Source organism: Rhinoraja longicauda, chromosome 3 (assembly GCF_053455715.1).
Source record: "Rhinoraja longicauda isolate Sanriku21f chromosome 3, sRhiLon1.1, whole genome shotgun sequence".
Taxonomy (NCBI): Eukaryota; Metazoa; Chordata; class Chondrichthyes; order Rajiformes; family Arhynchobatidae; genus Rhinoraja; species Rhinoraja longicauda.
This window is the reverse complement of record NC_135955.1, coordinates 86344892-86360399: the sequence shown is the minus strand read 5'-3', so window position 1 is coordinate 86360399 and position 15508 is coordinate 86344892. Positions and strand designations below refer to the sequence as shown.

Genomic DNA, 15508 nt, shown 5'->3' with positions numbered 1-15508 from the left:
ATGACTTATCCCATTTCCTAACATTAAAACCAATAATATATTTTTACTTTAGTTTACTTTACTTCAGAGATACAGTGTGGAGACTGGCCCTTCGTCCCACCGAGTCCGTGCCAACCAGCGACCACCCCATACACTAGCACTACCCTACACACGAGGGACAATTTACAATTTTACCGAAGCCAATTAACCCACAAACCTGCACACCTTTGGAGTGTGCGAGGAAACTGGGGCACCCGGAGAAAACCCACACGGTCACGGGGAGAGGGTGCAAACTCCATACATACAGGACCCATAGTCAGAATCAAACCCGGCTCTCTGGCGCTGTGAGGCAGCAACTCTACCGCTGCGCCACTGCATACTTTAAACTTTAAAGAGCTTTTGATTATCATGAAAAGCCCAATTCCAACACATTTATTTTCTTGAAAGCCAGGATGATTATTTCCTTGCAGCAGTTTGTTATAGTCCTCAAATTATTATTTATGCATTTAATAAAATGACACTATAAAAAAACCTCTTGTGCTGACTCCTTGGCTTAATCTATTTATACTCCTAGTTTGCGTGCTTCTTTATTTGCCTATATAAAGCATCCGAGGAGTAAAAACAATCTTCACATTTGAAACAAGACAGTGTTGCTGCCAATAATGAACGTGAATGTTTGGTCATTTGCCTGGTGGAAGGCAAATCAATGCTCACATAATAATTATTATGAAGAAATTCATAATAATTCATATGAAGAAAGACTGGATAGGCTCGGCTTGTACTCGCTGGAATTTAGAAGATTGAGGAGGGATCTTATAGAAACTTACAAGATTCTTAAGGGGTTGGACAGGCTAGATGCAGGAAGATTGTTCCCGATGTTGGGGAAGTCCAGAACTAGGGGTCACAGGATAAGGGGGAAGAACGTAGGGGTCACAGGATGAGAACGTTTTTTTTCCACACAGAGAGTGGTGAATCTGTGGAATTCTCTGCCACAGAAGGTAGTTGAGGCCAGTTCATTGGCTATATTTAAGGGGGAGTTAGATGTGGCCCTTGTGGCTAAAGGGATCAGGGGGTATGGAGAGAAGGCAGGTACGGGATACTGAGTTGGATGATCAGCCATGATCATATTGAATGGCGGTGCAGGCTCGAAGGGCCGAATGGCCTACTCCTACACCTATTTTCTATGTTTCTATTTTTATAAATAAAAACACCATTACTTATTGCCTTAAGTCAATGTTTAATTCGCTGAACAGAGAGAGAGAAAAAATAAAATCGCAAGGATTTAATGTTGACATTTCAAAGAATTCAGGAATAACAAAGTTAACGTCACCGCTCAAAAACGCAGCAGGTTTAACAGAACTAAGCTTTAACTCTTTCCCACCTTGCATCCTTAAATGATGCCACAAGATGACGAATGAAACAAAGATCAATAATAAGGGTCACTTTACAAATGGAACCCACAGTGAGAAGTGTAGGATAAGGGCACACTCCCCTGACACCAGTCTGAAGAAGGGTCTCGACCCGAAACGTCACCCATTCCTTCTCTCCACAGATGCTGCCTGTCCCGCTGAGTCACAGCATTTTGTGTCTAACCACAGTGAGATGTTTTGTAGGCATTTGCTGTTAATCACTGATCTTCGAGGGTACACTTACATTGTCACACTCTCTCTCTCTCCCCGTGTGCAGCTGCATCTGAAAATAGCTTGTGCCAATTCTCTGACCAAGGTGACCCATTCATTACCAATTATCAATTCAGATGCACTCATTTGGAAGGAAATAAAGTCAGGAGAATCAACTCTTGGTGGGCATGGTGGTGCAGCGGTAGAGTTGCTGCCTTAAGGGCCTGTCCCACTTAGGCGATTTTAAGGCGACTGCCGGCGACTAGGCTGTCGCCGACAGTTCGCCGGGGTGTCGCGGGCATGATCGCGAGGAGTCTTCCAAAGATCGTATTGGATCTCGGCGCGTCGCTGAGAAATCAAACGGTTTGAAATTTCTCGGCGACAGCTGGCTTGTCGTCAGGTATCGTAGCTTATTGTGGTCGCTGTCGCGCGCTGTCCCCAGGTTTGATAGGTTCTCTTAAGAAGCATTTAGAAGCACATAATATTAAAATAAGTAAAGTCATTTCAAAATACCATAAAATGCTTGTGTTTAACAAATTTATTTACCGTCAGGACATTTGACAGGTAGATTGGAGACGACAGTTTGACGGTCAGGTAAGCGTGGGAATTTTCGCGATGTTTATGGCCATCAGCCATTACATTTAAAGTGGGCTCCCAACCCAGATATTCAACCCAGAAACCAGATATGCATCTCCCCTACATTTTCAAAGAATGCCCACACACTTTTCACTGAACCACTTTAAAAAAAATTTTTTTTAATACAGCTATTAGTAAACTGGACATAAATCCGGTTTATTCCTTGTTACAGTGAAGCTTGGTTTTTAAGTAACCCATACAAGGTGTTATAGTTCAAAACCCTCAAGTACTTACCGACTTGTCAGTGATTTCAGCGAAAATTAGGACGCCGGAGAAGCATTGACAGCGTGGGAATTTTCGTGATGTTTCAGAAGGTGCTGTAATCTCGACCTGACTCGGCATTGTCGTGGTCATTGTCGTCGGGTAAAAGAAAAGTTCGGCGATCTGCTACGACTTTGACAGTCGCCGGCAGCCGCCAAAAAAAATTACATAAGTGGGACAGGGCCCTTTACAGCGCCGGAGGCCCGGGTTCGATCCCGACTACAGGTGCTGTCTGCACGGAGTTTGTACATTCTCCCCGTGACTGCATGGATTTTCTCCGAGATCAGTTTCCTCCCACACTCCAAAGATGTGCAGGTTTGTAGGTTAATTGGCTTGGTATAAATGTAAAATTGTCCCGAGTGTGTTTAGTTTAGAGATACAGAGCTGAAACAGGCCCTTCGGCCCACAGAGTCCGTACTGACCAGCGATCACCCCGTACACCAACACTATCCTACACGCTAGGGACAATTTACAATCTTTGCAGGGGCTAAGTAACCTACAAAACTGTATGTCTTTGGAGTGAGGAAGGAAACCGGAGCATCCGGGGTAACCAATGTGGTCATAAGGAGAACGTACAAACTCTGTACAGACTGTACCTGTAGTCAGGATCGAACTGGGGTCTCTGGCGCTGCAAGGCAGCAACTCTAACGCTACCCCACCATGCCATACGGTGTGTCACTGAGTGCAATTGTTGATCACTGGTGGTGGCAACTTTGGAGGAGAGTGTAAGAAAATAACTGCAGATGCTGGTACAAAGCGAAGGTATTTATTCACAAAATGCTGGAGTAACTCAGCAGGTCGGGCAGCATCTCTGGAGAGAAGGAATGGGTGACGTTTCGGGTCGAGACCCTTCTTCAGACTGTTGGAGGAGAGTGTGTCAGGCGAGCGGGTTGTTTTACCCTGGATGCTGGCGAGTTTGTGTTGTGGGTGATTACGCAGGCACAGGGAAATAATCCCATCACGACCCCAGTCTGAGCTCCACACAGACTCAACGACGAGATGATCTGTTCCTACAAAATACTCCGCCTCTGACGTGCCCATAAAATCCATGAGGCATGTACTGTTGCAACTCTGGCCAACTGCAACAGCGCAAGTTGGGAATGGAGGAGGAAATCTAAAGAGGACTTCAAAGCAACGCTGCGATTCGTAGAGATTCTTACACCAATTTCATTCTTTTTATAAACATTTTTGAGATTACATGTAATTAGATCTTCAGCTGTTTCAGACATGCCAAAAATCCACCTGTGCATCTAAATGGATTTCTTTTCCATTAAACGGGGGATATTCTTTCATACACCTCAAACTTAAAACGGATCCCATTCTCTTCTTGAATGTCTGCAGGAATATCAGGGAACCTGTGGAAAGGCACAAGGCATCTTAACTCGATTCTGCGAAGTTATCACCATTTTATAACATTTTGAATGCATCACACAAACCAACGTCCCTTCCATTGACTCCATTTATACCTCACGCTGCCTCGGCAAGGCCAGCGGAATAATCAAGGACGAGTTGCACCCTAGCCATTCCCTGTTCGTCGGTCGGCCAAAAGGTATAGAAGCGTGAAATGCACACCTCCAGAGTCAGGGACAGTTTGTTCCCGGCTGTTATCAGGCAACCGAATCATCCTATCAACAACTGTAGAGCAGTCCTGAACTACAAACGACCTCATTGTAGACCCTCAGACTATCTTTGGTCGGACTTTACTGGTTTTATCCTGCACTAAACGTTATTCGCGTTATTCCCTTTATCATGTGTCTGTACACTGTGAATGGCTCAATTGTAATCATGTGTTGTCTTTCCGCTGACTGGTTAGCATGCAACAAAAGCTTTTCACTGTACCTCAGTACATGTGATGATAAACTAAACTCAACTCAGAATTAAAAGTATTGCCCTTCTCTGCTCACCTAAATGCTTCATTCATCAATGAGGTGGGGCTTAACTTTTACCAGACACTTTAAATTTCACAACAAAGGAAGTTCATCTAAAATATTATCCGAACCTGGTGAAGTACTGTTGAAATTAAGTTATGTTGAGTTTAAAAGCAAAGTACATCAAGGTTCGGGAACAAAAGGCGCCCACTTCACCTCCAATGTTGCCATATTAACATACCATTCACAATATTAAAAACATATTTTCATACATTTTAATTAATGTCAAACAATTAATGCTCTCGATAACCCATTGCAGTAAAGTATTAAAAGGGAAGAAAGTAAAAGTATTCAATGGCATACCCATTATTTTCCCTGAGTTTACTGGCAAAACTGCAGTTTATAAGGTCATATGTGATAGGAGTAGAATTAGACCATTCGGCCCATCGTCTATGCCATTCAATCATGGCTGATCTATCTCTCCCTCCTTAACCCCATTCTCCTGCTTTCTCTCCATAACAATAGACAATAGGTGCAGGAGTAGGCCATTCGGCTCTTCGAGCCAGCACCACCATTCAATGTGATCATGGCTGATCATTCTCAATCAGTACCCCGTTCCTGCCTTCTCCCCATACCCCCTGACTCCGCTATTCTTAAGAGCTCTATCTAGGCTCTCTCTTGAATGCATTCAGAGAATTGGTCTCCATTGCCTTCTGAGGCAGAGAATTCCACAGATTCACAACTCTCTGACTGAAAAGGTTTTTCCTCATCTCCGTTCTAAATGGCCTGCCCCTTATTCTTAAACTGTGGCCCCTGGTTCTGGACCCCCCCAACATTGGGAACATGCTTCCTGCCTCTAACGTGTCCAACGACTTAATAATCTTATATGTTTCAATAAAATCCCTTCTCATCCTTCTATACAAGCCCAGTTGCTCCAGTCTTTCAACATACGACAGCCCCACCATTCCGGGAATTAACCTAGTGAACCTACGCTGCACTCCCTCAATGGCAAGAATATCCTTCCTCAAATTTGGAGACCAAAACTGTACAGAGTACTCCAGGTGCGGCCTCACTAGGGCCCTGTACAACTGCAGAAGGACCTCTTTGCTCCTATACTCAACTCCTCTTGTTACAAAGGCCAACATTCCATTGGCTTTCTTCACTGCCTGCTGTATCTGCATGCTTCCTTTCAGTGACCGATGCACTAGGACACCCAGATCTCATTGTTCGTCCCCTTTTCCTAACTTGACACCATTCAGATAATAATCTGCCTTCCTATTCTTACCACCAAAGTGGATAACCTCACACTTATCCACATTAAACTGCATCTGCCACGCATCCGCCCACTCACACAACCTGTCCAAGTCACCCTGCAACCTCTCGAAAACCGAGACCCCGAACAACAAGTGTGTAGGAAGGAACTGCAGATGCTGGTTTATACCACAGATGGACACAAAATGCTGGGGTTACTCAGCGGGTTGGGCAATACCTCTGGAGAAAAAGAATGGGTGACGTTTTGAGTCAGACTGAAGGAGGGTTCCGACCCGCAACGTCACCTATTCGTTTTCTCCAGAGATGCTGCCTGACCCGCTGAGCTACTCCAGCACTTTGTGTCTATCCTTCGAGCAACAAATATGGTTACGTGTCCATGATAAGTGATTGATGCTGGCACTGAATTCTCCAACGCTACACTTTTTTGTTAAACAGGATAGACCTTTACAGGTTGAAGCTACCATGTGGACACTATCCTCTTATGATTTCTGCAGCAGCTTTCAATTAAACTCGGAATTACTGTATTTACTAGTTTATCGCAGGGCTTCAGAGAACAATTCATCTTCACACATAAAATGTGTTTGTATTTTCTCATTGTGCCGTAATTCATTTTCAGTTTTACACTCAATTTACACGCAGCTGTATGATAAGACCTGCGATACAGAAGATCATTTGTGAGGAGGTCAAAATTGCATCTACCAGTACATTAAGTGATAATTAAGTATAAAGCTAGATCTTCAGACGAACTGTTGAAAGGAAAGTACTTATCTCAGAATAGTATTTGAAGGTGTGACCCATTAGTTCAAAGTGCAAGTGGGTTACATGCTTCTTCCATTAACGACTTACCTATTCCCCCAAAGTCACTCATCACTACCTATGGCGGCACGGTGGTGCAGTGGTCCAGTTGCTGCCTTGCATCGCCAGAGACCTGGGTTCAATCCTGACTACGGATACTGTCTGTACGGAGTTTACACGTTCTCCCCGTGACCTGCGTGGGGTTTCCCCAGATTCTCCCGTTTCCTCCCAACACTCCAAAGACGTACAGGTTTGTCGGCTAATTGGCTTGGCATAAATGTAAATTGTCCCTAGGGTGAAGCGTCGTGCTAATGTACAAGGATCGAGGGTCGTCACGAACTCGGTGGGCCGAATGCCGTTTCTGCGCGGAATCACTAAACTAAAAACTAAATTATAATGATTATTTTTACCATCAGTCTGGAGACAAAACAACTTTTTCTATTATGTATGTTATGTAGGTTTTGGTAGGAAACCAGTGGAACTTTCATAGAACTTCCAAGCCTGCATAATACTAATTTTGCCAGCATTTATATGGCCCTTAACATGAGGTAATTGAAACCAATAATTGATTGTTGCTCACTATTTTAAGTCAAATGTTTCCGGTAAAATGTCTCAGAATTAAATTACATTGTGTTCACTGACCTACCAAGATACCCCATCTACACTAGTCCACCTGCCCGCTTTTGGCCCCAATCCTTCTCAATCTTTCCTCTCCATATACCTGTCCAAATGTCTTCTAAATGTTGTTTTGTACCTGCTTCAACTACCTCGGTCCATATACCCATTACCCTCTGTGTGAAAAAGTTGCCCCTCAGGTACCTATTAAAACTTTTCCCTCTCACCTTAAGCCTATGAGGTCTGATTCCTGGTACCCCTATTCTGGGTAAAAGACTGTGCATCTACTCCATCTATTCCCCTCATGATCTGAGACGCCTCTATAGGATCACTCCTCATCCTCCTGCGCTCCAAGGAATAAAGTCCTAGCCTGCACACCTCTCCCTCTAGTTTAGGCCCGGCATTCAAGGGAACATCCTTGTAACTCTTCTCTGCACTCTTGCCAGCTTAACATCTTTTCTGTAGCAGGGTGACCAAAACTGAGCACAATAGTTCAAATGTGACCTCACCAACATCTTGTACATCTGTACATTCTTGATTAGTACGGGCGAGTCAGGGGTTATGGGGAGAAGGCAGGAGAATGGAGTTGAGAGGGAAAGATAGATCAGCCCATGATTGAATGGCGGAGTAGACTTAATGGGTCGAATGGCCCAATTCTGCTCCTACAACTTATGAACATGAAATTGCAGGAGAAAGCAGTATAATAATTATCGAGATATTTGCTTCGGAAATGAATGGTAATCAGGCCTTGATTTTGTTTTATGTGGTCTTTGAACAGAAGGGTACTAAGGTTTTTTTTGAATAGCAATAATGCTATGCTTATTACCAAATGCTAATCATAAGCAGAATATCTAATTATATGCAAAATTCTGAATAAACTGAAAAGCAGCAGTTCGCTACTGGATATCATTATCTTTAATTACAACACTTCTGTCCCCTTTCAAACAACATTGTTAAATTCAACATCTCCTAGTTATTAGCAAAAATATAGTGGAATGTACAACTATATAACACATACTGTATTTCACCTGATGGGGAAACAATCTCCAAGCAGTACAGCAGATATTGCATTTAACCCAGCATGTGCTCTATAGAGCAACAAAGGAAGAGCACAATGATCTCCAGAACAGCACAAGAGCAGAGAACAGCCAGTGATGTTGTAAGGTTGAAAGATGAATGATACTTCACATGAGATAGGATGTTCATAAGTTGTAGGAGTCGAGTTAGGCCATTCAGCCCATCAGTGCTACCCCACCATTCAAACATGGCTGATCAATCTTTCCCTCTTTGCCCAATTCTCCTGCCTTCCCTCCCCATAACCCATGAAACTCTTGCACACTAAATGTCTTCTACTTTTACAAGGAGAAAGTTGCAGCTTGATAGCCCGCGCTATCTCATGGAGTCATAGAGTCCTACAGCTTGGAAACAGCCCAACTTTCCAACACCGACCAACATGTCCCATCTACACTAGTTCCACCTGCCTGCGTTTGACCCATACCCCTATCCTATCTGATCGGATAGCACGCAACAAAAGCTTCTCACTGTACTTTGGTACACGTGACAATAGATTAAACTAAACTAGCCAAATATTAAGTAGTCCTTATTAATATATCCCAGCTGTGAAGCACCTATCACAGCTGGGGGACCTGGAGGCCTTCCTTGGCCTGCCAGTCCCTTTGCGATTAGTAAGCTCACCAGTGCTCTCTTTCTTCTTAATGATGTTCCAAACAGTTTATTTTGGTAAGCCTAAGGTTTTGCCGATGTCTCTAACAGTTTTATTCTTGTTTCTCAGTCTCATAATGGCTTCTTTGACTTTCATCGGCACAACTTTGGTCCTCATGTTGATAAACAGCAATAAAATTTTCCAAAGGTGATGGAAAGACTGGATGAAAGACTGGTGCTGAGAGCTCTCTTATACCTGCATTAAGGAGGCAATTATTACGCACCTGAGCAATTACAAACACCTGTGAAGCCATGTGTCCCAAACATTATGGTGCCCTGAAATGGGGAGACTATGTATAAACACCGCTGTAATTTCTACATGGTGGAACCAAAATGTATAAAAATGGCATTTGACAATGTGCACTTTAACCACATGTGATATTTTTCTATTACAAAACTCAAATTGTGGAGTACAGAGGCAAATAGGTAAATGATGGGTCTTTGCCCCAAACATTATGGAGGGCACTGTAAATTCACGAAGAAGCAAATCCATAATCAAAAATTGGTCAAGATGAATCTAGAAGCAATTATGATCCTGGAGACAATAATAATTCTTTGGAACTAGACTATCACATGTAGGAATCTTTCTCTGGTTGGAATTTCATAAAGAGACTTTCTCTTTTGACTGAGTATTGCAACTGAATTACTTACTCAGGAAGCAGTTTGAACGTATTCATGTTTATCTCAGGTATGAAGGTATCACTGTCAAAGTCTTGAAGAATACGAGTCACAAATAAATGATGTGAAGCCGGACTTTCCAAGGCCTCCTGGGAAAACAAAAAATGTTAATACGAGCATGGTTAGGAGTTTTAATAAGATCATAAGTGATAGGAGTAGAATTAGGCCATTCGGCCCATCAAGTCTACTCCGCCATTCAATCATGGCTGATCTATCTTTTCCTCCTAACCCCATAACCACTGACACCCAAACCAATCAAGAATCTATCTATCTCTGCCTTAAAAATATCCACTGACTTGGCCTCCATAGCTTTCTGTGGCAAAGAATTCCACAGATTCACCACCCTTTGATAAAATAAATTTTGCCGCATCTCCTTCCTAAAAAAACGTCCTTTAATTCTGAGGCTCTGACGTCTAGTCCTAGATTCTCCCACTAGTGGAAACATCCTCTCCACATCCACTCTATCCAAGCCTTTCACTATTCAGTACATTTCAATGAGGTCCCCCCTCATTCTTCTAAACTGCACATCCTTCCTCAGATGCGGTGCCCAAAATTGCTCAGAGTTTTTGTGAGTTTTGCTCTTCTTTAATTGTTGACTTCCATGTCCTATCTGTTGAAAGTCTCAAGCATTCCACAAAACGGTTACGGTAATGTCTGCAGAAGACAAATGGGAATTTGTATTCATTGGTTTTACGACCTTTTGCAGCCACATGGCGTACATTGTTAATTCAACGGGTTATGGGAGGTTCAGAACAAGTGACAAACCACGTGTAGGAAGGAACTGCAGATTGTTTACATAGAAACATAGAAAATAGGTGCAGGAGTAGGCCATTCGGCCCTTCGAGCCTGCACCACCATTCAATATGATCATGGCTGATCATCCAGCTCAGTAACCTGTACCTGCCTTCTCTCCATACCCCCTGATCCCTTTAGCCACAAGGGCCACATCTAACTCCCTCTTAAATATAGCCAATGAACTGGCCTCAACTACCTTCTGTGGCAGAGAATTCCACAGACTCACCACTCTCTGTGTGAAGAAATGTTTTCTCATCTCGGTCCTAAAAGACTTCCCCCTTATCCTTAAGCTGTGACCCCTGGTTCTGGACTTCCCCAACATCGGGAACCATCTTCCCGCATCTAGCCTCTCCAACCCCTTAAGAATTATACATGTTTCTATAAGATCCCCCCTCAGTCTTCTAAATTCCAGCGCTTATAAGCCTAGTCTATCCAGTCTTTCTTCATATGAAAGTCCTGCCATCCCAGGGATCAATAGACAATAAGTGCAGGAGTAGGTCATTCGGCCCTTCGAGCCAGCACCGCCATTCAATGTGATCATGGCTGATGAATGATCTGGTGAACAGTCTGGTGAACCTTCTCTGTACTCCCTCTAAGGCTAGAATTAGAGGCTAAGGTTTAAAAGAACATTTGAACCCCGAGTTCTGAAGAAGGGTCTCGACCCGAAACGTCACAATTTCTTCTCCCCAGAGATGCTGCCTGACCCGCTGAGTTACTCCAGCATTTTGTGTCTACCAAGGAACCGCAGATGCTGGTTTAGAATCGAAGATAGATACAGGGAAAACCATCCAAGTCTGTACAACCTCGCCTAATAGCTAATACACTCTAAACCAGGCAGCATTGTGGTAAAGTTGTGCACCCTCTCCAATGCCTCCTCATGCTTCCTGTAATGGGGCTACCAGAACTGCATACAATACACCAAATGCAGCCCAACCAAAGTCCTATAAAGCTGCAACATGACTTCCTGACTCTTATCCTCAATACCCCGACCAATTGTGGCAAGCTTACATGAAATGGTCAACCAACTTTCAATAAATGGCTTTTCAATTACACATTCAACAAGGAGGAATTTTGTTCAAACAAATGATCAAAGTTTTAATTTCCACAATCTCATGCAAACAGTACACTGTAAAAACCAAATCCATCGACCAAAAATAGACACAAAATGCTGGAGTAACTCAGAGGGTCAGGCAGCATCTCTGGAGAGAAGGAATGGGTAACGATTCGGGTCGAGACCCTTCAGACTAAGAGTCAGGGGAAAGAGAAATGACGGATATAGAGGGTGATGTAGAGAGATCGCGAACAAATGCATGAAAGACATGCAAAGAAGTAACAACGATCAAGGAATTGATTGTTGGCTGTGGGCAAGGTGATAGTGGGTTACAGACAATGAAACTCACCAGGACGACAGTGAAATTAGTACAATGATTAGGGTGGGGAACGGACAGAGAGAGAGGGGAATACAAGGGCTATTTGAAGTTAGAGAAATCAATATTCATCCCCGCTGGTTTGTAAGCTGCCCAAACAAAATATGAGATGAAAGAATAGATCGACTGGGCTTATGATGAAAGAATGGATCGACTGAACTTATATTCACTGGAATTTAGAAGGACGAGAGGGGATCTTATAGAAGCATATAAAATTATTAATGGTTTGGACTGGCTAGATGCAGGATAAATGTTCACGATGTTGGGGGAGTCCAGAACCAGAGGTCACAGTTTAAGAATAAGGAGTCGGCCATTTAGGACTGAGATGAGGAAAAACATTTTCACCCAGAGAGTTGTGAATTTGTGGAAGGCAGTGGAGGCTAATTCACTGGATGTATTCAAGAGAGAGCTAGATAGAGCTCTATGGGCTAGCGGAATCAAGAGATCTGGGGAGAAAGCAGGAACGGGCTACTGATTCTGGATTATCAGCCATGATCATATTGAATGGCGGTGCTGGCTTGAAGGGCTGAATGGCCTACTCCTGCACCTATTTTCAATGTTTCTAATGTTTCCTCTAATTTCTAATGTTTCCTCACGGCGGCACGGTGGCGCAGCGGTAGAGTTGCTGCCTTACAGCGAATGCAGCGCCGGAGACTCAGGTTCGATCCTGACTACGGGCTCCGTCTGTACGGTGTTTGTACGTTCTCCCCGTGACCTGCGTGGGGTTTCTCCGAGATCTTCGGTTTCCTCCCACACTCCAAAGACGTACAGGTATGTAGGTTAATTGACTGGGTAAATGTAAACATTGTCCCTAGTGTGTGTAGGATAGTGTTAATGTGCGGGGATCGCTGGGCGGTGCGGACTCGGTGGGCCGAAGGGCCTGTTTCCGCGCTGTATCTCTAAATCTAAATCTAAATCTAATTAGCATTTGGCCTCACTTTGACAGTAGAGGAGGCCCAGAACAGAAAGGTCAGTATGGGAATGGGGAGGGGAGTTAAAGTGTTTGGCAACCGGGATATCACATAGGCCGAAGCTCTCTCCATCTGCTAGAAATGTATCGCAGCAAAGCTATGCCCAAGTGATTCAGCTTGCCACAGCAGTTGGTTTCGCTGGCTTTGAAAGGACACAGCATTTTTTTCCCCCTCTGAACACCCTTGAAAGGGGATAAGAAGTGGTGAAGTCTTTAATATTAACACCCTTGGAGGCAATTGCTTTCATATCATATCATATCATATCATATATATACAGCCGGAAACAGGCCTTTTCGGCCCTCCAAGTCCGTGCCGCCCAGTAACACTATCCTACACCCACTAGGGACATTTTTTTTAACATTTACCCAGCCAATTAACCTGATGCATATTTCTGATGCATATTTCATTTTGTTCCTGGTGTTTACAATTTTCAGAAAACAGTGACCTTTTGTGGCCTTGCTCTCCCTGCTTTAGAAACATAGAAAGTAGGTGCTTTCTAATTCGAAAGGTTAAACAGTTCACAAATTCAGATTTATACAGCTTTCAAACAAGTTATGTTCAATTCCCAGACACATCCGAGTCGTCAGGGCAATTTACATTAAAAAAAAAATTACTTAAGGAAAAAAGTTACCTACATTCCAAGTAGATATTTTGTTGTTGTGGCAAGTCATTTTTTCCCCTCCAGTTTGTCACTATTGTCAATTGAAACGCCCATTAGGCAATTTATGACACTGAGCATCCCTACACAGTTGGGAGAATGAGAGCTGCTGCAGAGGCCAATGTTGAGTTCTCATCTCCAAGACAATCATCCTAGCCAGGCTTGTTCAGATCAATATAGTAAAGGAGATGGGTCTCGACCCGAAATGTCACCTATTCCTTCTCTCCAGAGATGTTGCCTGAGTTACTCCAGCTTTTTGTGCCTTTCTTTAGTAGAGAACAAGTTATTTTCGACAGTTTGACACATCATGTCATTCCATTCTCTACATAATCTCCGTTTCCCACTTAAAGTGTCTTAAATGACAGACAAGGATTCTAAATAGCATCATTTCTCAAACCGAGAACCATTCCCGGGTGCTACTTGATAGTGCCATCAAAAAAAGGCATGACACCCACAGAGATATTATAGCAGATCAGATTTAGATGAGTTCATTGCCATACCCACTAGGGGGAAATGAAAGTTTTTGTTTACATCAGGTACACAGGGTAAAGAGTATGGGGGGGTCTTTTGGGGCAGCACGGTGGCGCAGCAGTAGAGTTGCTGCCTTACAGTGCTTGCAGCGCCTGTGACCTGGGTTCAATCCTGACTACGGGTGCTCTCTCTACGGAGTTTGTACGTTCTCCCCGTGGGACAGAGGTTGTTTGGGCTGTTTTGAATTTAAAGTGCTCAGATTTGGCAATAGGATTGAAACTTCAATCTCTGAATCACTGCTCCGAATAGCAGGCCAATAACTGAAACTGTTCTGCCATCAACATCTAAACTACTGGGATCTTTGCTCTGTAAATAGAGATGAGTTGAGATGAGCTGAAAGAAGTCATAGAGTGATAGTGTGGAAACAGGCCCTTCGGCCCAACTTGCCCACACCGGCCAACATGTCCCAGCTACACTAGTCCCACCTGCCCGCGTTTGGCCCTTTCCCACCAAACCTGTCCCATCCATACCCCATGTTTGAAATAAACTGCAGTCAAGGCTGTGAAGTAGTTAACAGGCTTTGGAGCATTCTGCTCTGGTACGAGCTGAAGTAATTGCCGTGTTAAAGTAGTGCTTTACAAGCTGTCCCTTACAATCAAAGCTGCAGTATCTGAATTCATCTTTTCTCAAGAGTTCTTTCATTCTTTGTTTGATTAAAAGGAGACCATCTCCAGAGTGCTGCTGAATGTCACGCAACTACAGATAAAAGCAGACTTCAAGGATAATTATGTTTATTCCATGACCTTATTGCAGACAATTTAAATAAAAATGATTTGCTGCAGCGGTATAATAACATATTATTGAATATTTTATAAACTGGTGATGAAAATACCGAATTAAAGCTTTCCATGCACAGCTTCCAATAAAGCTTGTGCTTAATCAAAGCTCTTGCCTCGACATTAATGTAAAAATTGCTATTAGTTACCCCAAGACCCAGGGAAACCAGATAGATGGGATTGTTTTCACTGCAATACTGGCCAATGTCTGTTTGCAATCCAAATAATTTTAACAAAGATTTAACAGTTACACATTTCTTTTGAAATTATAATTTTTAAACTTCATCAAAGCAAAGTTTTGAATGGATGCAATGATCTTTTAAGACAATGTAAGTCAAGTCTAATAGACTGCTTAAATTAGAGAGCTGGTTGGCGGATGGCACAATAGAGGACATCAAAGTAACTTGTCATAGACGCTGACAAAGAGATCATAGACAGAACAAATTATTAAATGCAATCCTTTTATCTTTAAAAATCACCATTTGGAGACATTTGGCTGACAGCCTTCTATACAAGGCAGGGATTTAAAACAAAATTGTTGTGTATGTGAAAAGGGCAGCACAGTGGCACAGCGGTAGATTTGCTGGTTGATAACAGCCTGATCTTTTATGGGATAACATCACTGGTTTGCAGGTTGATTGGCTTCTGTAAATTGTCCCCTGGTGCGTGGGACAGGACTAGTTCACGGGGGGGGATCGCTGGTCAGTGCGGTCTCGGTGGGCCGAAGGGCTTGTTTTTCCACGCTGCATCTCTAAATTAAGAGCTAATCTAGAGCTTGAAAAAGACGCCATTTTAAAGAGTTAATTCCAATGAATGTTTTTATATAGGCGAATAAAACCACGTCATGGACTGGACCTTGTCAGCCAAAATGCGATGGCGTAGAAAATATGCTCACAAGAGAAGCG

At 43.2% G+C, this 15508-nt stretch overlaps 1 protein-coding gene across 2 annotated transcripts in view; it reads right to left on the bottom strand.

Moving 5' to 3' along the window:
• Window positions 1-1206: 1206 nt before the first annotated feature.
• The window catches only part of dhfr (dihydrofolate reductase), a 35092-nt gene continuing 20790 nt past the window's right edge, over window positions 1207-15508 (bottom strand). For both annotated transcript variants that reach the window (XM_078396563.1, XM_078396564.1), the window contains exons 5-6: window positions 9419-9534; window positions 1207-3850 (exon numbers count right to left, since the gene is read on the bottom strand). In XM_078396563.1, coding sequence (XP_078252689.1) covers window positions 3766-3850; window positions 9419-9534 — 201 coding nt within the window. In that variant the 3' untranslated portion in view covers window positions 1207-3765. The remainder of the gene's footprint in view (window positions 3851-9418; window positions 9535-15508) is intronic.